At 34.7% G+C, this 24,467-nt stretch overlaps 2 protein-coding genes and 1 long non-coding RNA gene across 9 annotated transcripts in view; 1 reads left to right on the top strand and 2 right to left on the bottom strand.

Annotated features, from left to right (window-relative positions):
- Positions 1-4,334: 4,334 nt before the first annotated feature.
- Positions 4,335-9,710, bottom strand: LOC105750198. The gene is made up of 4 exons (XR_001120900.3): positions 9,288-9,710; positions 9,098-9,152; positions 6,466-6,548; positions 4,335-5,479 (listed from the first exon to the last, which is right to left on the bottom strand). It is a non-coding gene; the product is annotated as an uncharacterized LOC105750198 (long non-coding RNA).
- Positions 9,711-15,288: 5,578 nt separating this feature from the next.
- LOC116422532 (transcription initiation factor TFIID subunit 4-like) lies at positions 15,289-15,788 on the bottom strand. The gene is made up of 2 exons (XM_031961196.1): positions 15,567-15,788; positions 15,289-15,533 (listed from the first exon to the last, which is right to left on the bottom strand). Exons 1-2 carry the CDS (start codon positions 15,766-15,768, stop codon positions 15,289-15,291), a joined length of 447 nt encoding a protein of 148 aa, XP_031817056.1. The 5' UTR covers positions 15,769-15,788.
- Positions 15,789-15,906: 118 nt separating this feature from the next.
- Positions 15,907-24,467, top strand: part of TBC1D4 (TBC1 domain family member 4) — a 196,701-nt gene continuing 188,140 nt past the window's right edge. For all 7 annotated transcript variants that reach the window (XM_023500545.2, XM_031958487.1, XM_031958486.1 and 4 more), the window contains exon 1: positions 15,907-16,539. In XM_023500545.2, coding sequence (XP_023356313.2) covers positions 16,006-16,539 — 534 coding nt within the window. In that variant the 5' untranslated portion in view covers positions 15,907-16,005. The remainder of the gene's footprint in view (positions 16,540-24,467) is intronic.

Genomic DNA, 24,467 nt, shown 5'->3' with positions numbered 1-24,467 from the left:
ACCTTTGCCTAATATTAGGGATTTTACTCACAGGGGAGTTAGTTTTTGTGATGCATTCTGTACTTTTCGTTGAATATAATCTAAGGCAAGGCTTCTTAAACTTTTTCCACTTGCCCCCTCTTTTTACCAGAGAAATTTTTACATGACCCTGAGTATATAGGAAGATAAAATAGGTGTGCAAATCAAATATTTACTGACAACAAATCATAATTTCACACTCCCCACATTCAGTTATGAGACCCCATATCTGGTCAGGAACCACAGTTTATGAAGTTGGGCTCTAAGGCAACAGAGGAGGGAGCAAGTTGGATTTACATCTTAAAATGAACTAAATCTAAAAGCTTCTTCAAGGAGTGGGATCTGTGACAACAAAGAAGAGAGCTGGCTAAGGAAGCAAACAAGAACTGACAACAGTCAAACTGTGGAAACAAATAGACTTTGGGAACCCAACTGAAATATGGCAGAACCCCTGAACTTCACAAGGACTTTGAGATTCTGAAATACTAAAGATGTGAGTTGCCATGTGCATTGTCTACATGTATATGCTTGACTGTTGGATTTTGATCTCTCTTAGTCCAGAATATAATCACAGAAAGTAATAATTCTCAGCTAAATTGTATTCAAGTGCTAAATAAATAAGCATTTTATTATAATTATATGTCTGGGTGCATATATATAATTAGATTTTTCACTATTTCTGTGAATGTTGTATTTTTTTTAAGAAGAGAATACTTCAGGATTGTGTGTGGTGTTATAATTATTATTAGTAAATGCCTTTACTTTGAATTGATAATATCCAATGAATAATTTTCAGGGGGAAATTCATTAGTGGAGGCTTATAAAGCTTGTTTTGGGAATATAGACCCACCATATGTCCTCAGATCTGGGAGTAATGGCCAGTCTCAAGACCTGATCCATGAGTCCAAGTACATATTGGGAGACTATCCCAGAGAAGAGTAAAACAAGTAAATGGAATGGTAGATGGGAATATGAAAAGAGTTGGATGAATCAACAGGCAAAATTACTAATAAAGGGTAAAAATGGTTTAACTGAGTGGCATTAGGATGAGCATAGGTAAAAGAGAACTATTTAGTTAGAAAGGAGGATAAAGCTTCATATGGAGTGAAAGTACTGAATTTAATGATCTAAAACTGAATTTAAGCTTGGAATTCATCTCCAGAGAGTATGAAATATTAAAATTATACATAGATTATTTAAAAAAACCTGACTAGCCTAAATAGCTTTTTCAATACAAATTATATCAACACAAGAGAAAATTACCTGGTGATTTTGTAGTGGCAAAGAACTGAAAATAAGAATCATTCCCATTCCTTGGGGAAAAGTTAACCAAATTATAATATATTAATATGATTTAATTTTACTGTGCCACATTAAGCAATATATATGAAATATTAAAAGAATAATGGGAAGATTTATATAAACCAAATGAAGTAAACAGAATTAGGGAAACAAGATATACAATATATAACAAATAATATACAATATACAAAGAACAAAAATCCAAAATAAAACAAATTGAATACTGTGCAATTGTAACAGTCAAGTTTGGCCACCGATGTCAACTAATCAATCATAAAGTATTTATTAAGTATCTACTGTGTTCAGGTACTGTGTTAGGTGCTAGAGATACAAAGCCAAAATAAAAGTTCAGCCATCAAGGACCTTATAAAAGAGATGAGAAAATACTTTTCTCTCCTTTCTTTACCATGATATAGGGATATGTAGGAGTACATAGTCTATCAAACTTGGTTGATATGTGAGGTAGTTTTATTGAATTATTTTATCTTTCTTTTTTATTCTTTGTTATAAGGAAAGGCTAAATGGGAATATGTGAGAAAAAGACACATTTGGAAATTAAGGTGATATAAAAACAAAAGATATCAATAAAAATAGAAAGGGGGAAGAAAGTGACTAGTTGCTGTATACAACACATATCTTGCAATATTTTGATTAAAAATACTTTACTTCTGCCAATTTTAATTAAAAAAATCTTTTTCAGTTTTTGTACAAACAAAACTAATGCAAACAAGATGAGAAGGGAAGCAATAAACTGGGAAAATATTTTTACATTCAAAGGTTCAGATAAAGGTTTCATTTCTAAAATATGTAGAGAGTTGACTCAAATTAATAATAGTTCAAGCTATTACAATTAAAAAATGGTTAGAGGATATGAAAAGACAAATTTTAGATGAAGAAATTGAAACTATTTGTAGTCTTATGACAATCATTTCTGATGGACGTGGTTCTCTTCAACAGTGAGATGATTCAAACCAGTTCCAGTTGTTCAGTGATGAAGAGAGCCATCTACACCCAGAGAGAGGATTGTGGGAACTGAGTGTGGATCACAACATAGCATTCTCATACTTTATGTTATTATTTGCTTGCATTTTGTTTTCTTTCATAGTTTTTTCTTCCTTCTTGAATCTGATTTTTCTTGTGCAACAAGATAACTGTATAAATATGTATACGTATATTGGATTTAACATATATTTTTAACATATTTAACATGTATTGCATTAACTGCCATCTAGGGGAGGGGGTGGAGGAAAGGAGGGGAAAATTTGGAACAGAAGGTTTTGCAAGGGTCAATGTTGGAAAAATTATCCATGCATATGTTTTGTAAATAAGACATAAAAGAAATCTAGAACTGAACAAGCACTGAATGATTTATAAATCATATAAATAATTCTCTGTACTATGTATAATCAAAGTTAAGTGTTTATTTTGGGTTGTTAAGCAAAGCAGAATCTTGCTTATTGCAAGTTAAAATTTGATAAGGGAAAAGCAATAAGGTTTCATGGATAGCTACCTTCTTTCACCAAAAAAAAATTTATTATATTGAAGCAGCTTGACACTACTACTGTGGACAAAATCTTGTGAGCTCAATTTGAGACCATTTCCATAGGCTAGGCAAATTACTATGAAGCTATAGTGTCTTGTAAACAGTATCTATTTGACAAAGGTTTATTAATTATTAATGAGACAGAGAACAATTAGGAGAGAAAGTGAGGGTGTTATACACCAGGGATGTTCCCTTACACTTCTCAGTCCTAAAAAAGTGCAAAATAAAATTCCAACCATCCAATACATAGCCTAGTTTATTGCAGAGTAGTCTAAATCCATTTCTTGCAATTTCAAAGTATAGAGCTCTTTTCTAAACAAATTTCTAAATCTTAGGGAACCTTTATTTCTTATTAGATTCTGATTCATCTTTCCTTTACTACTCTCATAGTTCTTTGTAATTCTGTATACAGTACCATCTTTTTATGTTTGGAATTTTCCAAAACAAAAGCTTAAACACTGTTTGAGGGAAACATGTGATGCATTTTCCATGACAGAAGCAAAACAAACTATTTTCAGAAAGAAAACAGATTTTATTTCCAAGTTTTAAAGAAGCTGTTAAAAATAGTAAATAAACAAGAAGCAGTCTTACAGGATTACTAATTCTGTACAAAGTTAAGCTTGCTTCCAGTTGTCAAGGCTGTCTTCTAGGTTAAAGCTAAGAATACCAGGATAAATCTGTGTGGTTATAAGGAGCATTAATTTTTGAGGTTTCCATTAATAAAAAGGGGAAAACTGATAGAAGAAATGGCTGCACAACTCATCATCTTTTGTAGTTTTTTGTTCACACTTGGATTCTTCAATCATGGGCCCCTTAAAAGTTATTCAAGTTTAAGAAATAGTTTGGAGCAATATTGACTGAAAAAAACCATAGATCATGATGAGCTCCCACTGATATTTCTTTTACTAGTTCAACTGAAGGCCACATTAGTTTTTTTTTTTCCTTTTTTTTTTAAATTAAAGATTTTTAGTTCCAAAACATATGCTAGATAATTTTCAACATTCACCATTGCAAAATCTTATGTTCCAAATTTTTTTGTCCTTCCCTTCCCCCCCAATTCTCTTCTCTAGATGACAAGTAATCCAATATGTTAAACGTGAAATTCTTCTATATATATTTCTACAATTATCATGGTGCACAAGAAAAATCAGATCAAAAAAGGGAAAAAATGAGAAAGAAAACAAACAACAACAAAAAATGAGAATGCTATGTTGTGGTCCACACTCAGTTCCCACAGCCCTTCCTCTGGGTTCAGGTAGCTCTCTCCATCACAAATACATTGGAACTGGCCATGTCCATCAACATTGATTATTGTATAATCTTGATGTTGCAGTGTACAATGATCTCCTGGTTCTGCTCATTCCACTTAGAATCAGTTCATATAACTCTCTCCAATCATCTTCCTGATCGTTTCTGATAGAACAATAATATTCCATAACATTCATATACTATAACTTATTCAGCCATTTTCCAACTGTTGGGCATCCATTCAGTTAAGAACATATTAGTTCAAAGGGAAAGAAGGGAAGAGAATAGACATTTAAACATGAAACACTTTATCAAGGACTGTGCTAATTACTTTTGCAAATATTATCTCATTTGATCCTTCATAATAAATTTTCAAAATGAATGCTATATTTATCCCCATTTTACAGTTGAGGAAACTGAAACAGAGGTTAATGTGATTTGCCTAATTAACTAATAAGTCCGAGACTGAATTTGAACTCAAGTGTTTTGAGTCTGGGCCCAATGAAACAAAGGATATTTTAATTAACCACCAAAAAACCAAAACAAAAATTTCCCCCATACATAGAATAATACACTGTCCTAATGATTTCCATACATTTAGTGGGAGAAGGAATATATATATATTTGAGAACTATCACACATATAGGGAGCACATAGAATCAGGGCAACTTATACTCTGAGGATCATGTCTCAGATAGAATTCTGGTGCTTGTTGTATCCCCAGTTTCATTTCTATGACTGCAGAACTACTGATGTTATTTGTTTTTCTAGTGATATCATTTAGCTATATTGCAAAATGGTTATATCCACTGAACAGCCTTATTATCTACTTATATTTCTTTTGAACTGCTCTCTACAGGATCTTTGCTGCTCTCTGTTTATTTTTTTATTAGCTTTATTTAGATTTGTAAGAGGTACATTGAGTTACTTTACTATTATGATTTTACTACCTATCTCTGAAATTCATTAAACTTTTCCATTAAGTATTTAGATTTATGTAATTTTGTGCATAGATGTTAAATATTGATACTGATTCATTGTATATAGTGCCTTCAAGCAATGAAGTTTCTTTGTTTATATTTTTAATCAAGTCTATTTTTCGCTGTTGCCTTGTCTGAGATTATGATTGCGATCCTTGCTTTTTTTTAGTCCAACTGAAGCATAACAGATTTTGTTCCAGTCTCTTATTTTATTTATGTAGGAATCTGTTGTTTCAAATATGATTCTTGTAAGCAACATATTGTTGGATTCTTCTTTCTAAGTTCTGCTTTTTTATGTTTTTTTTCCCATGTTGAGTGAATTCATAACATTCACATGCACAGTTATGATTGTCTTTTTTCCTTCATTTTTTCCTCTTTTCCTTGAAACCTTAAAATAAAAGTTTAGGAATATGATCAGCACCAGAGATCAATACTTAATGCGATCTACTTCAATGTCTTTGTCCTTCTTTACCCAGACACCAATCACAAGGTTTTTCCTTCTTTTCTTTTTAAATTCCCTGTCACAAACCATGTTTTGAGTTTTATCTTCTGAGATAAAGTTTCTTTGGCATGTAATTTATTCTTCTCTGAATCTAACCCTAGTCTTCTTTTCCCCCTTTTTCTATTTCCTCCTGTTTCCTGGTTGAGTTGATTGCATTTCTACACCGACCTGTGTGAAAATATGTGTGTATGTATGTTATAGCCTCCTTTAAATGGTTCAGATAAAAGTGAACTTCAAGTAATACTCATTTCCATATCTCTTCCTCCTTATTTTTGGATGTACATTCAAATTATATTAAATAATAAGTTGCCTCCCTTTCGCCCCATTCCTTTTCTGGTTTTTTCCAATTTCCAGCTATTGGCTTTAAGGACTCACGATTTGATAAAATTTCTGAGAAAATTGTAAAGCAGTTTTGGAGAAAGTAGGGCTAAATCAACATTTTATACTATTTACAAAATAATTTCAAACAAAAGGTTCCAAATGAATCTATGACTTACATATAAAGGTCGTTTCATTTAAAAATTAGGGTAGATATCTCTGACAACTATTAGATAAAGAGAGAATTACTGGACAAGTATACAACAAAGAAGCTCATTAAAGATTAGCAACTGGACCAGACTAAGTGAATAGCTGGAGCTAAAACAGAGCAGGCAAGAGACAGGAGAATCAGAACACAAACAGAAGTTTATTTAATTTCAGAGTGAGGAAAATGAGTTTACAAATGGAAGCTCCTCCCAGGAGAGCTGGTCCAAAGGTTTTATATACCATAAGTAGGCTGGATTATGATATAATTATTTTTAGGTCTTGAGTTATTATTCCTACAGGCCCTGTGGACACCATTTATTGTCTCAAGTCTTGGGAATCGTTCTTACCTTGCAGAGCACAGAACCAGAGTTTTGTGATAGCTACAGGAGTACAGGACCTCTCAGTGATTGTGTACATGTGATGGATGGCCCTGGAAAATAGAAGGAGTTAAATTCCTCAGTGAACACCTGGTGCTGGTCCAAGCCATACATTTTGCCAGAGGGCAAAATCACCCTGAAGGCAAAGGATTATTGTCATATCAAGCTCAGGACACAGCCTATTTATTGAACCTTAGCTCTGGGAAACAGGGTATCTCCTAACTATTTTAATAAGATAAAAAAAGACAAATACATAAAACTGAAAAGCTTTGCACAATCAAAATAAATGGAATAAGAAGGGAAATAGTGAACTGGTGGAAAAAAAATTTTGTAGTACATTTTCTTTTTCTTTTAAAATTTATTTTCTTTTTCTTTTCTTTTTACATTTTTCTAATAAAGTTTGTGTCAGGATTTGAACTCAGATCTTCCTTATTCTAATTTCAGATTTAAATCCACTGTGATATACAAAATTATTCATAGCTAAAATTTTTGTTGTGGTAAAAAAATGGAAACTAGTACATCAAATGACCAAACAAATTGATATATGAATGTAATGAAATATTATTATGCAATCATAAGAAATAACTGACAGATTCAGATAAACGTGTGTAGATTTATATGGACTAATATAGAATGAAGTGAACAAAACTAGGAGAAAAAAATTCTACAACAACTACAGTTCTGTAAAGGAAAACTACTTTGAAACACTCAAAAAACTCTGATCAATATGAAAACTGGTCCTGATGCCAAGAAACTCACTTTGAAGCATGGTTTTAAACTCTTGGCAAGGGAGTGATGGACTGCAGATTCTGAAAAAAATTCACATTTTCATACATGTTGGATGTGAAGTTGTATTTACTTGACTTTACTTATCTGTTATAAGGCAGTCATCTTTTTTCTATTTTTATTTACTTATTTTTAAATTTAATTTTCCCCCTTTTACATATAAGACAATTTTTAACATTTGTTCTTAAAATTTTGAGTTCCAAATTTTCTCAGTTCCTGCCTTTCTAACTTCCCCATTGAGAAGGTACCTATGGAGTTATACAAAACATTTTCAAAAAGCCATGTTATAAAAGAAAACATAGATTCCCCACTATCTCATCCTGCCAACACACACACACACACAAATAAAATTTAAAAATAATATGCTTCAATCTGTATTCAGACCCAATAATTCTTTAGCTATGAATAGCATTTTTCATCATAAGGCCTTCAGAATTGTCTTGGATCACTGAATGTCTGAGAATAGCAAAGTAATTCACAGCTGATCATCCTACCCTATTGCTTTTACTTTGTACATAATATATTTCATTTTTCATGAGTTCATGGAAATCTTTCTAGACTTTTCTGAGAGCATCCTGCTCATTTCTTTTTAAAAGTTCTTTTTGTAATAATAATAGGTTTTTTTTCAAAATACATGCAAAGATGGTTTTCAACATGTATCCTTACAAAACTTTGTGTTCCAAATTTTTTCCCCCTCTCTTCTGGACAGCAAATAACTCAATATGCAATTCTATAAGTGAGTCACTTTATCTGAGTGGTGGTAACAATGGTGCTGAAAAATTATATATATATAAAAGATACATTTAAAAGAACACAGAAGAAAGCAGAAGGAAGTTCTGAAGGGGATGCAAAGGCAAGGAAATGTTGGTTTTATCATGTCAAATACATATATATACACACACATGTAATATATAAATATATATGACACACATATATGTATATGTATATATAAACACAAATACACACACACACACACATATATTTGGCATGGCAGTTAGAGTTAAGTGACTTGTCCAGGGTCACATAGAAAGTGTCAAGTGTATGAGGCTGAATCTAAATTCAGATTCTTTTGACTCCAGGACTGATGCTCTATCCAATGGGCCACCTATCTGCCCCTAAATTTAGTATATGCTTTAAAAACTAGCTTCAAGGGGAACCAATATGTAAACAACTATATATAGATGAACCAATATGAAAATAATTAAATATATATATATATATATATATATACATATATATATAAAATAAATTGGAGACTACAGAAAGTGGAATTTTAGTTGAGAATTAAAAAGCCAGGAAACAGAGCTGAGGAAGGAGAACATTAAAGGCATGAAGGAAAACCAATAAAAAAGGCTGAAAGTGGAACTGAATATCATGTGTAAGGAATAGGAATAGCAAGGTGCTGCTAGATTATAAAGTATGTAGAGGAGAGTCAAGTTGAGGAACACTGGGAAGATAGAAAAGGGCCATGAAAGGCTTTCAAAGAAAAAGTAGATTTTAGATTTGTTCCTGGATGCCATAGAGAGTAGAATTTCATGAATCGATGGTGACATGTTTAGATCTGCATTTTAGGAAGATTGCTTTGGAAGCTAAGTAAAAGATAGCCTGGAGTGGGAAGAGATTTGAAGTAGGTTGACTAATCAAAATATTATACCTTTGTGTGAGGGGATGAGGGCCTTCACCACGGTGGCAATAGTGCCAGAGGTTTTTAAAAAAAGCATACATGAAAGATATTGAGAAGACAGAATTAATAGGACTTGGCAACTTATTAGATATGGGGGATGAGAGAAAGTAGAAAGTCTTGGATGATACCTACTTTGTGAGTCCAGTTGATTAAGAGAAGAATGGCATCCTCAGCTGGAACAAGAACTCTAGGGAGAAGGAAAAAACAATAATGAGGGCAGTTTTATTCTCTTACTTTACTTATGGGTGATGGCAAAATTACTTCCTGACTCTTATTTTAACTGTGCTGCCTTCTCAATCTAGAGCTTCTTTTGGGACCTTACCTGTGGTCCCTTTCACTGGAGTGTTCTTCCTGGGATTTTTATTTTGGATAGAGGGCATTCATCTTTCAAGTGAACTTCAATGTAGTGTGCTTCTTTAATATGTTTGATAAATCATAATAGCGAATCTATCACAGATGCTGTCTGGTTATCACTAGGCTGTGTTTTACCTAATATCAAAGTCTTCTCTGGCTTTGTTCTTCTGACATTCTCAATAAATGAACTAGATTCACTACTGCTTTGAATTCTACCCCTATTTCAGATTCCTGGGGAATAATTCTAGTTTTGGCCCTTGTCTAAAAGGTTTTCCCCAGCAAGGAGGCAGAAAGACAAAAAGATATATATGGAGTAGATAGCTTTATGCCCACACAGAAAAGAGAATTCTAAATATTAAAGAATCATGAGTAATTTTCTTGGTTTGGTTTGGTTTGGTTTTTCTGGTGACAAAGAATTGGAAATTGAGGGGATGCCCAGAAATTGGGGAATGACTAAACAAGTTGTGATATATAATTGTGATGGAATACTATTGTGCTGTAATAAATGACAAGCAGGATGGTTTCTGAAAAGCTTGGGAAATCTTATATGAACTGATGCAAAGTGAAGTGAGCAGAACCAGGAGAACATAGTACACTGTAACAAGATTTTTAAAAATTAAAACTTTTTATTTTCAACACATATGCATGGATAATTTTTCAACAATGATCCTTGCAATTGCCTTGTATTTCAGATTTTCTCCTCCTTCCCCAAAACCCCCTCCTCTAGATGGCAAGTAATCCAATATATGTTATATATGTTAAAATATATGTTAAGTCCAATAAATGTAAACATATTTGTACAATTATCTTGCTGAACAAGAAAGATCAGATCAACAAGAAAAGAAAATGAATAAGAAAACAAAATGTAGACAAACAAAAAAATGAGAATGTAACCAGATTATTGTAATAATGATTGAGTATGAAAAAATGTAGTTATTCTGATTAATACTGTGGAGAATAGAGATAAGGTGAAGAACTTACAGGAATGTATGAATTCTTTTTCTGTATTTTATTATTTCTGTGTTTCCCCTATGACCTGTATAATATGTGCAGGCTCATATTTACTTGAGCCTTGGCCAACTAGAAACATAATTTACTTAACCTAAGCTGATGACATTTATTGGTATTTGACATTTATCGATATTTAGTCTATTAGCTGGACCACTATCTGCTTGATTAAGCCTGAAGGCCTGACTTTCTGTTTCCTAGAAATCAGAGATTTCAGGGAAACAGAAACCTTCCATTCCAATCTCCCCAAATAGCAACAACCAATTAGATGCCTCCTCTTCCCCTTCTCAAGGCTCTCTTACTTGTGATGTAATTTCTTGTATAAAAGCTATGTATCTTTACTATTTCTTTAGCCTCCTACGGCAAGCTTTCTCTTTCTTATCTCATGATGGGACGGCTCATCCTCCAGAGATTTTCAGTAAACAACTTTTCTGCCTTCTACTGAGTGATCTCTGAGTAGTCATTTTGGGTAACGGTCTTCTACATCCCTCACAATATAATGATTCATGACAATACTTAAGGACCCATGATAAAAAATCTCCAGAGAACTGATGAAATTTGAGCGCAGATTGACGCATATTTTTTCACTTCTATTGTGTATGTTTTGTTTTGCAACGTGGCTAATATGAAAAATGTTTTGCATCTAAATCATGAAATAATTACAATAGATAAGAGGCTCCTTGAAACACTTGAAAAGTTTCTTTCCAAGGGTGCTAATTAGCCATCCTAATTTACCTGGCCATATTTTGAACCATTTCCTATTGTAAATCAGTTTCTCGGAGCTCCTCTCCCTGAGTTTCTGAATCTGGCTCCTTTTGCCTCTTCTCTTTGTCTCACTGTCAGTTTCTGAGTCTGTCTCTCAGTCTCTGTCTCTCTCCCCTCCCCCACCTCGCTTTCCCTTTCAGCCAGTTTGCTTCTGTTGCTATTTTCATCCCAGCTGCTCCTTTTGGGTACTTGGGTGCCTGGGAAGGGGAACAGGCCAGCTGCCTTCCAAAATCTCATAAACCTGATACCAAAGGAAAGAATGCACAAAGAGGAGCCAGGCTAGTAAGGGATTCACCACCTGGAAGTTCACTCCTTTCCCCCCAATCCCAGACTCCTGAAAATTCAGTCACTTGCGCCCTCAAAGCTAATGGGAACAAGAGGCCAGAGGGTTAGGGACAACCCCTAAAGTCTCTCTAGAGAGTTGAAGCTTGTCAACTTCCTCAGGGCTCACAAAGTATCCAAGGCTAACCCTTTTAGATCACATAGCCAACAGGAAACACTTGGAAGATATCTGCACCTGCTATTAACTGGGGGAGGGGGCAGAACTCCATTAGGCCTGTCTGGAAGCAGATCTAACCCTGGCTATTATTGAACTTCTCTGGAATGCTGACTGAGCATGCTTTAAAGTAGGGTAACGGTGGGCCAAAGGCTCCCCAAATGCACAACAATTGCGCTTACGTACATTGTAAAGGTTTCTTAGTGCTTTTGCATAATTTCAGGCTCATTTGACTATTATTATTGCCGATTTTGCAATCACAGATGTCTCAAATGGTTTGGGATTGTCTTGTTCCAAAGCATGGGGTCCTAATTAAAAGACTGAAGCTGGTTCCTTCCAGCCATAACAGTCATTTTATTTTTTTTTATTTATTTTTTTCTGAGGCATTTAAGTGACTTGCCCAGGGTCACACAGCTAGGAAGTATTAAGTCTGAGGTCAAATTTGAACTCAGGTCCTCCTGACTTCAGGGCTGATGCTTTACCCATTGCACCAATTAATTGCTGCATAGAACAGTCATTTTAGGACAAGGAGATCTTCTAGTATAGGTTCATATTTATGTGTGATCTTCCACTGCTATCAAAAATACATTCTTTTGTGTTATTTGGGAGACTGTAGAGATCAATGACATGTCACCATCTTTCAAGGGGAAAACATTCCAAATTATTCCCATACAGGCTTCTGATCACTCTCCCCAACTCCCCTCCCCCAAGACTGATTTATTGCTCTGAAAACTTTTAGGTTCTAATCAATTCCCTGGGCCATTAGTTTTAGTTTTAGTGCTTGCTAGCTCAGCTTCTTTTTTTGTGTTTCAGGCTTCTTATCTGCAAAACACAAATAATATCTACCAATTTTCTGCCACCCAAGGATACAATGAAATGAGTTAGTACTCAACCTGTGTAAGGAGGAATTTGGCCTAGTGGATATATGTGTAGGTACAAAAGCATAAGGAGAGTTGTTTCCCATTGTATAGCGAGCTGTTCTGTGCATGCTTGCTCTCCCCATGTATATTCTGGCTTGAAGGCGATATGGCTTTCCATAAAGCTTAGAGATCCAAGGGTATTTTTCTTAGCAATTCTGTAAACACTCCTTGAAGTTACATATCCATAAAACAGAGTCATTGTGGTTAGGAAGTGTGGTGCCCTGGGACAGCTATGACATTCTTAAGAGGAATCAGTGGAGTGGAATGAGAGAAATGGGGAAGGGGATTAAATTAGGGTGTCAGGAACTTCAGTCCTCTTGATTTCAGAAAGATAGGAAGGGAGAATTGAGTCCAATAAAGCATTCTGCAATGTTGTTATCCTAATAAGCACAGTATTCTTTTCCTCTTCCTCCTCCTCCTCCTCCTCCTCCTCCTTCTTCTTCTACTACTACTACTACCACCACCACTACTACTATTACTACTGCTATCACCACTACCCACTACTACCACCACCACTACTACTACCATTACTACCACCACCACTATTCTATTACTACCATTACTACTACTACTACTACTACTACTATCACCATTACTACTATCACTACTAGTACCACCACCACTATTCTATTACTACCATTACTACTACTACTACTACTACTACTACTACTATCACCATTACTACTATCACTACTAGTACCACCACCACTATTCTATTACTACCATTACTACTACTACTATCACCATTACTACTATCACTACTACTACCACCACCACAACTACTATTACTACCACTAAAACCACTACTACTAGTATCACCATTATTACTACTACTACTACCACCATTATTACTACCACTACCACTACCACCACTACTACTACTAATTACTAATTACCACCACTACTACTACTATCACCATCACTATTACTATTACTACTACAACTACTATGACTACCACCACCACTATTCTATTACTACCATTACTACTACTACTACTACCATCACCATTACTACTATCACTACTACTACCACCACCACAACTATTACTACCACTAAAACCACTACTACTAGTATCACCATTATTACTACTACTGCTACCACCATTATTACTACCACTACCACTACCACCACTACTACTACTAATTACTAATTACTACCACTACTACTACTATCACCATCACTATTACTATTACTACTACCACTACTACTAATACCACCACCACAACTACTATTACTACAACTAACACCACCACCACCATTACTACTATTAGCACCACCACTACTACTATCACTACTACTACTACTATAATTACTACTAGTGAGCAGTTGGTGATACAATGCTTAATCTAAAGTCAGGAATAGATGAGTTTAAATTAAGCTTCAGACACTCGAGAATTATATGATCTTAAGCAAGTCACTTAACTGATGCTTGCCTCAGTTTCCTCACCTGCAAAGTAAGAATAGTAATAGCATCTATCTTGAAGGGTTATTGCAAGGATCAAATGAGATAACATTTATTAAAAGCGCTTAATAACTGACACATAGTGGGTACTATATAAACACTTACTCCTCTTCCCTACTATTTGCAAAAAAACTGACAAACTTTAAATTATTTTCAAGGAAACATATTGCTTCTTATAGTATTAGGAGGCTTAATCAGCACATATTTTTATATATAAGCTTATATGGTTGACCATCCTGGGTCAGTCAAGAAAAAGGTAACTTATTATATGACAAGTTCCTATCTTTGATATCACTTTGATTTACTTGCCTAAAATTCTTTGTCTAAGCAACTCTAGGATATAAAAAAGAGGTTGATTATCATCAGAGAGGAAAAAAATGTCAATTCTCTCTCCTATCTGCCTATAATGTTTTGTATTCACTTTCACTCAAAGTGTAGGCAAAAACTATTTAGTAATTCTGGTGTTTCCATTTGTCCGATACAACTAGGCCAAATGGAATAATCAGACAAAGTGAAGGGTTAGGTATCTTTTTTATCATCACTGATTTAATTCTCAGTAAAAATTAACTAATCCATTAAATTATACGACTCCGTTTAATTTCTCCTCCCTCCCTTTCCCTCCCCCATCTACAGTGTTGCAGGGGTTGTTTCCGTGGTTCTGTTCACTGATACTCTATCTCGGTTCGATGCAAGTTTCTTCTGTTTTTGAATTCTGCATCTTCATTGTGTTTTATGGAGCAGTAACGTCCCAATACAGTCTTTTATTCTGATTTTCTTAACCAATGGACCTTTACCTTTTTTTCCAGTTCTTTGTTAGTTACTACAAAGAGTTATGTTTATATTTTTTAAAAAAAATTGCCCGAGGCTATTTAGTAAAGGTTAAATAACCAACAAACGACTTGTATCCTAGGTTTTAACGCCGGTTAAAAAAACCCCGCTGAATCTCTGAGAATGGACCACAAGCGAGCTAGCACCCAAGGTTTTCTCGGGGAACTGGGAATGGTCCTCTCTCTAGGAGGCAGCAGACAGGACTGCTCGGGAAAAGGGAGGGTGCTAAGGGAGGAAGCTTTGATGGCCGCGGGGCCAGCTCGGGCACTAAGGAAGGAAAACTGTCAGCGCGGAAAGTGGCAGTGGCTGCGGGAGGAAGCAAAGGTGAGAAGACGACCCCCTCACATCGGCCTTAGCCGGGGAACCTCGGGCTCCAGGAGAAGGGAGGAGGAAGGAGGGAGGGGACGGGCGAGCAGCGGAGGAGGAGTTGCAGAGGCTGGGGGAGGAGCAGCAGCAGCGGCTGCTCGGGAGAAGCCACGTTTGGGTTTGTTATTTTCCATAGGAGTAGCGGTCTCGGTCTCGGCTGGGGGTGCTGTCAGCGCCGCGGCCTAGCCCAGCCCCCGATCCTTTCAGGTGACAGCGGGTCACCTCGGAGGAGGTGGCTCCTTCTCGCCCGCCCCCGCCCCCGCCCCGCCCCCGCCCCGCCCCGCTCCGGGCTGGCGTGTTGGGATGAGGAGAGAGCGCGGTGGCGGCGGCGGCAGGAGTGGGAGCAGCCGCAGGAGCAGGAGCAGCGGCCCCCAAAGCGGCGGCGGCGGCGGCAGCAGCGGGCACCCAGGACCACGAGGCGCCCCTGGCCGGCGGCGATCGCAACCGCGGGGACGAGTCTTTCTCGGGGCAATGGCTTTCTGACGGAACAGCCGAGCACAAGGGAAGAGAGGGCTCCCGAACCAGGGCGCCAGGGAGGGATGCAGGGCTGACCCTGCGTGCCAGTCCAGCCGCTGGGCGCGCGCGCCCCCCTGCCGGTGTCATTCGCAGCCTCCGCCTCGCCAAAGGCGGCCAGCGGCGCCGGGCACCGAGACTGCTAGCTCAGGGGGTCCGAGCGCCGCAGCTGCCGGAGTTTCGGACTGGGCTGTGACTTGAGGGGCAGCCCGGCCCGAAGAAGTCGCGGACGCGGGTTGGCGCAGTCTCACCGCGGCGGCCCCTTCCCTTCACGCTCGCGCGGCGCGGCCAAATCTGCCCCTCGAGTTCTCGCTTGGGGCAAGAGTTATGGAAGCTCCGAGCTGCATCCGGGACGCACCCTTCTCCCACCCCCTAGGACCCGAGCCCGAGCCCGGGCCCGAGGCAGCTCCCGCGGCGGCGGCGGCGGCGGAGGCCACATCCCCGCCCGGGCAGGGCAAGCCTGCGGAGAAGCGCTTCAGGCTGTGCTATGTGGGCTGGTCGTGCCTAGATCGCAGGACCACGCTGCCCATGCTGCCCTGGCTGATGGCCGAGATTCGGCGTCGGAGCCAGAAGCCCGACCCCGGCTCGGCCCGCGAGGTGCTCCTGCTGCTCAACTCCCCCTACCTCCGCTGCGTCCCCGCCCCCTCGGGCTGCGGCGGGAGCACGGGGGGCAGCCCCTCCGCCCCCGGCCCGCTGCCCAACCCGTCCGTCTTCATCTTCGAGCACAAGGCGCAGCACATCTCCCGCTTCATCCACAACAGCCACGACCTCACCTACTTTGCCTACCTGATCAAAGCCCAGCCGGAGAACCCCGAATCTCCGATGGCCTGTCACGTTTTTCGGGCCACCGACCCCAACCAGGCAAGTGTCCCCTGCCGCCTGGGGCAGGCGCGGCTCGTGCCCGAGGGGGGGCCGGAGAGAAAAAATCGGACCGCCACCCGAGGCACCGGGAATCTCTTCTCGCAGCTGTCAGCCCTCTGCTTCGGGGAGGGGGGCGACCCCTTTGGTGTCAGGGAGGCATTTCAGACTAGGAAGGGGGGCGGGGAAAAGGCGGCTCTCGGAGGGGGAGGGGAGCTGGACAGTTTGTAAACTGCTTGAGACAAGGATCCCCCTCCCCTTTATCCTATGCGCCTAAGGCCCTGGATGACTGAACGATAGTCCTGTGGCAGAAGCGATGTAGGGACTGGAAGGGGGAGTTTAAAATGGGTCACGTGCAGCTTTCTTTCCGCTGAAAAGGATAGGATGGAGAGGGACGCGCAGCCTTTTGGGCAGCACCTTCCTTGGCTTTTTCATTTCTAGGCCTGTTGAGGCCGTCGTGGGCTGGACTGCAATTTCCGATCACTTCGCAGAAAAGTTACGTATCGAAGGGAAAGTTGCATTCAGGATAACAGCCACGATCTTGCCTACTTGTGAAATCACTGTTACTCTCTTCTCTACCTATGAGAGGGAGCTGTGTACCTTTTCTCAGGCAAATCATTTAACCTCCTTGGAATGCTTCAGCTATTAAAAAAAAGTGGGTAGGAGAGGGGATGATGAGTAGGAGGGACGACATTCTCTAAGTTTGAGGGATGTTATAAGAATCGGTGAGAGCTTATTGATGCAAACTTTTGGCAAGTTGTACAACACTTTAGTTATTAATGAGTTGGTGATATTACCAGTGAGTGGAGTTTGTCCAAGTACATATCTATTATTGTTTATTAAATTGAATTTTAATGCCCTGATGGTGAATAATTTCAACTATTTCTAAAGTTAAAGAATGGCAAGGATTAAGAACAAAGTTTGGAGACAGGTCATTAGGAGAGACCCTGCAATAAAATTCTTATAAGGCAACTTTTCTTTTTTTGGTCTGGGCCTAAGATATATATATATATATATGTATATATATATATATATATGTATATATACATATGTATATGTATGTATATGTATATATACATATGTATATGTATGTATATATATGCATATTTATATTCATATGTATATATATTTATGTGCATATTTATATGTATATGTATATATAGTCATATACATATGTATATGTATGTATATATACATATTTATACTCATATGTATATGTATGTATATATGTATATGTATATATTTTTATGTGCATATTTATATGTATATGTATGTATAGTTATATACATATGTATATGTATGTATATATACATATTTATATTCATATGTATATATATTTATGTGCATATTTATATGTATATGTATGTGTATATGTATATATTTATATTTATATGTGTATATTTATATTGATATGTATACGTGTATGTATGTATATATACACATATGTATATGCAAATATATTTATATACATATTTATATTTATATGTATGTATACATATGTATATGTATATATATTTATATAAATATTTATATTGTATATGTATATTTATATACATATTTATATTTATATGTATATGTATGTATATGTACATATATATTTATATACATATTTATATTTATATGTATATATGTGTATATGTATATATATACACACATATTTATATTTATATGTATATGTATATATAATTTATATACATATTTATATTTATATGTATGTATACATATGTATATGTATATATATTTATATAAATATTTATATTTATATTGTATATGTATATTTATATACATATTTATATTTATATGTATATGTATGTATATGTACATATATATTTATATACATATTTATATTTATATGTATGTATGTGTATATGTATATACATATATACATGTTTATATTTATATGTATATATAATTTATATATATATTTATATGTATATGTATGTATATATGTATATATGTATATATATTTATATATATGTATATGTATATATCCATATATGTATATATATATTTATATGTGTATATATTTATATGTATATGTATATGTATGTATATATATGTATATGTATATATATACACATTTATATGTATTTATATATATACACATTTATATATATTTATATGTATGTATACATATATATATATATATATGTATATAAATATTTATATATATGTATATGTATATATCCATATATGTATATATATTATATGTATATGTATGTATATATATGTATATATATTTATATACATATGTATATTTACATGTATATGTATATGTATATGTATATATATAACACATATTTATATTTATATGTATATTATATATAATTCATATATATTTATATTTATATATTATATATATATATATTATGTATATATATTTATATAATATTTATATTTATATTTATATTATATTTATATACATATTTATATTATATGTATATATATGTATATGTAATATATATTTATATATCATATTTATATATTTATATATATTTATATGTGTATATGTATATAATATATAATATTTATATTATATATGATATATATATTTATATATATATTTTATATATATATTATTGTATATATATTTATATACATATTTATATATATGTATATGTATATATCCATATATGTATATATATATTTATATGTGTATATATTTATATGTATATGTATATGTATGTATATATATGTATATGTATATATATACACATTTATATGTATTTATATATATACACATTTATATATATTTATATGTATGTATACATATGTATATGTATATATATGTATATAAATATTTATATTTATATTGTATATGTATATTTATATGCATATTTATATTTATATGTATATATATGTATATGTCATATATATTATATCATATTTATATTTATATAATCATGTGTATAGTATATGATTACAATTTATATTTATTAGTTATATGTATATATAATTTATTATAGTTATAATAATTTATATGTTAATATATTATAGTATATATATTTATATACATATTTATATTATACAATGTATATATCATATAATGTATATATTACTTTCATAAGTATTATATATATGTATACAATTTATATCATAGTATTTTCATCATATATTATATGTATAATTAGAACATTTATTGGATAACTCTTATAATTACAATTGTCTATTTATATTTATAGTATGTATATATGATTTTCAGAAAACTTTCCAGTGGTTGGAAATCTCTATCTGAGTCAGAATTAACAAGTTCTTACATATTTATATAGTTTAAGAACAATAGTTTGGTATTCAGTAAAGTTATGGTTTAGGAAAGTGTATTTAATTGGCCAGCATATGTATAAGCAATTTATCAGGTAATTATTTTATTTTTTTTACATTTACAATGAAGAACTTATGAGACATGTATAGGTTGTTTCCCAGATTAGCTTGATTTTAGGTTCAAACATTTAATTCAGGTTTCTGATCAGGCCTTAGGGCTTTAATGACATCTATCTTTTATCTTGCTCCAAATGTTTAGCAGACTTTATTTGGGCCATACTAGCATGTCAAGTACAAACCTAGATGCAGTGGATCTGACTTTCAATTATCAAGTTACTTAATTCCTTTGCTAAGTTACTTTCACAATGGCCATTATTTTTGCTAAAACATGATCACAAATGTGTAACAAGTTCATACAACAAGGTAAGGACTGAATACAAGATTTAAAACCAATCAGTTTTTCAATTCCAGCAAAGTGCTTTGGGTTCTTTGGATGAAAAGTGTTATTTATATATGAATAGGCAAACAAATCAATCAATCAATACAAATAAATAAATAAAATAAGCTGTTTCACTGTTTGTCTAGTTAATTCTGAAATGAGAGCATCTTGTTTTAAGTAAGGCTCTTTGTTTCATTCTGATTTAATGCCCCTATTGAAGACTTCTTAGGTTACAAAACTTTCCATAAAAGCCTGTGTGTGTGTGTGTGTGTGTGTGTGTGTGTGTATACACAAAATAAATTAGGTTTAAAAGAAATAACTTTGCCTTCATGTTTTGGCCAGACATTTATTAAGTGCCTTCTGTTTTCAGAGTACAAACCTAGGTATAGAGGAGCTAGGGACCGGTTGTCCCTAGAATATTTAGATAAGATGAGATTCCCTGCCTTTATTATAGTAATTGATTTTTAGGTAGTATTTTATTTATATTTTCACCTCTAGCCAGATAATGAATCTAAGAGGTGACAAGGATACCATATTCGTTGTTTCAAAGATTAGGATTTGAGTCTGAGAGAGGTTAAATAATTTATAATTAGGATTACTGAACCTAGCTCTTATTGACTCAGGCTTTTCTTTAGATTGACTTTCCTAAGGAGTATATAGTCAAGTACAAGTTAAGACACAAACATATCATCAAATATTCATAGTATATAGTATTTTGGGATAAGTAGAGGTACAGAGATACAGAATGTGTTAAAACACATTAGATGTATAGAAATTTCAAATCAACATGAGAAGAGTAACTTTTTGCAGATGAATATTTTGCAGTTATTACCAAGTTTATGACTGGTTTGTTTGTTAATTTAATGTGACTTTTTTATTTTTTGTGTTTACTCTTAGTAGAAATTATCAAACTAAAATATGACATCTAATATAGCAGTGCTATTTGCAGTAACAATGAAAAGTTACTTTTTATTATGAGTTATGCTGCCTAGGTTCTGTTCCACTAACTTTTCTATAATAATAGCAATTGGTTCAGTGATATGATAGTGAATTATTTTTCATTATGTTAAAGCAATCTTTCATTCCTCATATAAATCTACACTAGTCATCATATATGGTCTTTCTAATATGTTGTTGTAGACTACTTACTAATAGCTTGTGTAATTTTTTTGAATTATTATTCATTAGAAATATTGATCTGTAGTTTTCTTTCTCTGCTTTGTTTTGCTATTCATCCTGGGGAAGAGAAGACTTATGTAATAAATGTCATAAAAATAATTAAGGGCTGTCATATGGAAGGACTATATTTATTCTCTATGTCTTCTGAGGGCAGAAATGGGGCCAATGTGTAGTAGTTACAGGAGCTGTATTTGTTAGGAAGGATCTACTTACAGAGTTATCTAAAAATGGAATGGGCTCTCTAGTGAGATAATGAGTTTCCCATCACAGAAGTGTTCCGGCAGTGGATAGAGATAATCATTTGTCATGGCAATTGTGTAGGTGAGAGTTCATATTTTTGGTTGAGATTAGACTAGGCAATCAATGAATTCCTTACCCATTCTAGTATTCTAGATTAAGAGAATGAACTCTTTTTACAAGTTTTCTTGTATTCAGTGCCTTTTACATCAAAAGTACTTAATATTTGTTGACTGACTAAAAGAAAATCATTTTGAGCTTTGGGCTAGGTACAACTTCTTTAAACTCTAGTTGACTCATCTGTAAAGGTCCCTTCCAAGGGCTAGGTTTTATTGATTGTTATTTGGGGTAATTTTTATTTATAGTTAAGGCAAAAGGACATTAATATCGACTGCTTTTAGAAGTAGTGGGTTCTCCTTCTGGGAAGGTAGGGAGGCTTGTAGATTGTATGGATTGAACTAAAGAATATGTGAGATTTCTTCCAGCTTGGATTCGTTCAGAAAATTCAGGCCAAATGAGGACTTGTCAGAGATGGTCATAGATTGATTCATATTTTAGTGGAGTGGAACCGGGATTGGACTAAATAGCAAATGAGACTCATTTCAATTTAGGGATTTTATTATTTAGAATAACAAAACAGTTTCTTCTAATGTGTGGAGTGGTGGTCTCCATAAAAAGAGAAATCATTTCCATTTTGGTGGTGTATGTTAAGAGTTAAGGTAAGTGGAGAGAGAATTGAAGTTATTCTAAAATTATTGTAAACAAATACTACATTTATTAATATGTAGTTCACAGGTATAATTTATTGATTAAATGTGCAACATCTGAAAAAATGATAACAAACTTTGAAGTTGTAATGATACAGATCTTTTGGACTAAAGAGACAGGAAAGCTTTACCTTTGCCTCCCTCTTGTGTTTTCTCCTTGAATTTAGAATATGAAGGAAAAAAGAAACTTTCTCTGGCCTCAAATAGCTTGCATTCTGCTTTTTTCCCTTTTTCACAGTTTTTATGAGGCATTTTTTTTTTTTTTTTGCAAAACCTATAGAAATGGGTTGCTCTTATAATTTTATTATTTTTTATACAAGTGAGTTTTGTGCTTTTTATACGTTGCCAACCATTTCAAAGACATGTGATTCTTCCCATATAGTGGGCTTCACAACTATTAAGAAAAATATCAGAGGTGAACTTTAATGCAGCTGCCTTTCCTCATAGCTCTATTCCCTTTATTTGATAGGGCTGCCCAGCTAAATTTGCATTGTGTGCTAGGCTGCTGTCCTACAGGAGAACCACACTGCTAAAGCTGTCTATAGGAAGTGATAGTGTCTGTGCAGAAATGACCTATTCTATTCATTTTTTTTTCTTTTGTGCAAATGTGACCTTTGGGAAAGAAGAAACACTTGTATCTCAGAACATTATGATAGAATTGCCATAGTAATGTGTTCTCTGGGAATAGCAAGATAGTCGGCAGACTTCTATGTAAGAGCAATCATAGTATTATTTTAAGAAATATTTGTTTTTCCAGGGTCACACAGAAATACATGGGTATCAAATCATGATCTTTTAATTCCAAATCTAGCACCCTTTTCATTATACCACAATGACTCATTTCACACTGCCAACCTAGATAATTAACATTGACAGGCTCTTTTTCACAAACAGCAGTTAATTCATTTTATTTGATTGACTGAAACTATTTCATTTTTTTTTTTTTAACCCATTTAGGCACTATATCTGGAAGGTGGAAAATTGCGTAAGAGAAAGCCTTATTTTATTAAAGCTCAATGAAAAAATTTTTAAAAATGTTATTTTTTTCTTTTAAATAGATATTTTAAGTTTTTAAGTTTTTTGGGAGGGATAGAAATATAATTTTCTTTGAACAACTCATTTTTATTTATTTTTATTTTTTTAAAATTATAATAACTTTTTATTGACATAACCCATGCCAGGGTAATTTTTTTACAACATTATCCCTTGCACTCACTTCTGTTCCGATTTTTCCCTCCCACCCTCCACCCCCTCCCCTAGATGACAAGCATTCCTATATATGTTGAATATGTCGTGGTATATCCTAGATACAATATATGTGTGCAGAACCAAACAGTTTTCTTGTTGCACAGGGAGAATTGGATTTAGAAGGTAAAAATAACCTGGGAAGAAAAACAAAAATGTAAACAGTTTACATTCATTTCCCAGTGTTTTTTTCTTTGGGTGTAGCTGCTTCTGTCCATCATTGATCAATTGAAACTAAATTAGGTCTCTTTGTCGAAGAAATCCACTTCCATCAGAATACATCTTCATACAGTATCGTTGAACAACTCATTTTTAAAAAAACTGGAATGACTAGACATTTAGAAAACAAATGATTATCATAAAATATTTTTATTGATCACACTTACATATGTACTTCTTGCATACTCCTTGATAATTGCTTTCAAAGATAAACTGCAAGTAATGCTGTGAAAATTCAGCAATAAAACTGGTATCTATTGCTTTCTTTAAAAGATTAAACTGAAAAAAAAATAAAAGATTAAACTGTTTTCATAGTTTCAAACAAGATATAAACTTTTAAGTTACTTTTGGACAAATATTCCAAAACTAGAGTTTCTCAGTTCTTCCCCCCCCCCCCCTTCTTTTTTTGATGGTAAGCAGGATATGCTATTCAGAAAATCAGAAAAACTTAGGTCAAATGACAATCCACATCCATCTTGCTGACTTCTAAGCATATTTAATATCAACTTTAAACTATTATGGCTAGATGTATTATACTGTATGGTTTTCCTTTAATGATTTCTTCCTTTCTTATCTTTCAACTG

The sequence above is a fragment of the Sarcophilus harrisii genome, chromosome 3 (genome assembly GCF_902635505.1).
Source record: "Sarcophilus harrisii chromosome 3, mSarHar1.11, whole genome shotgun sequence".
In the NCBI taxonomy this organism is placed as follows: domain Eukaryota; kingdom Metazoa; phylum Chordata; class Mammalia; order Dasyuromorphia; family Dasyuridae; genus Sarcophilus; species Sarcophilus harrisii.
The sequence above is the reverse complement of the archived record's forward strand: the minus strand, read 5'-3'. Positions and strand labels throughout refer to the sequence as shown.

Coding starts and splice junctions, on each gene's coding strand:
- LOC116422532 (XM_031961196.1), bottom strand. CDS start 15,768: ATGACACCGGCAGGGGGGCGCGCGCGCCCAGCGGCTGGACTGGCACGC. Junction 15,534..15,566: donor CGCCTCGTGGTCCTGGGTGC/CCGCTGCTGCCG, acceptor CCGCTTTGGGGG/CCGCTGCTCCTGCTCCTGCG.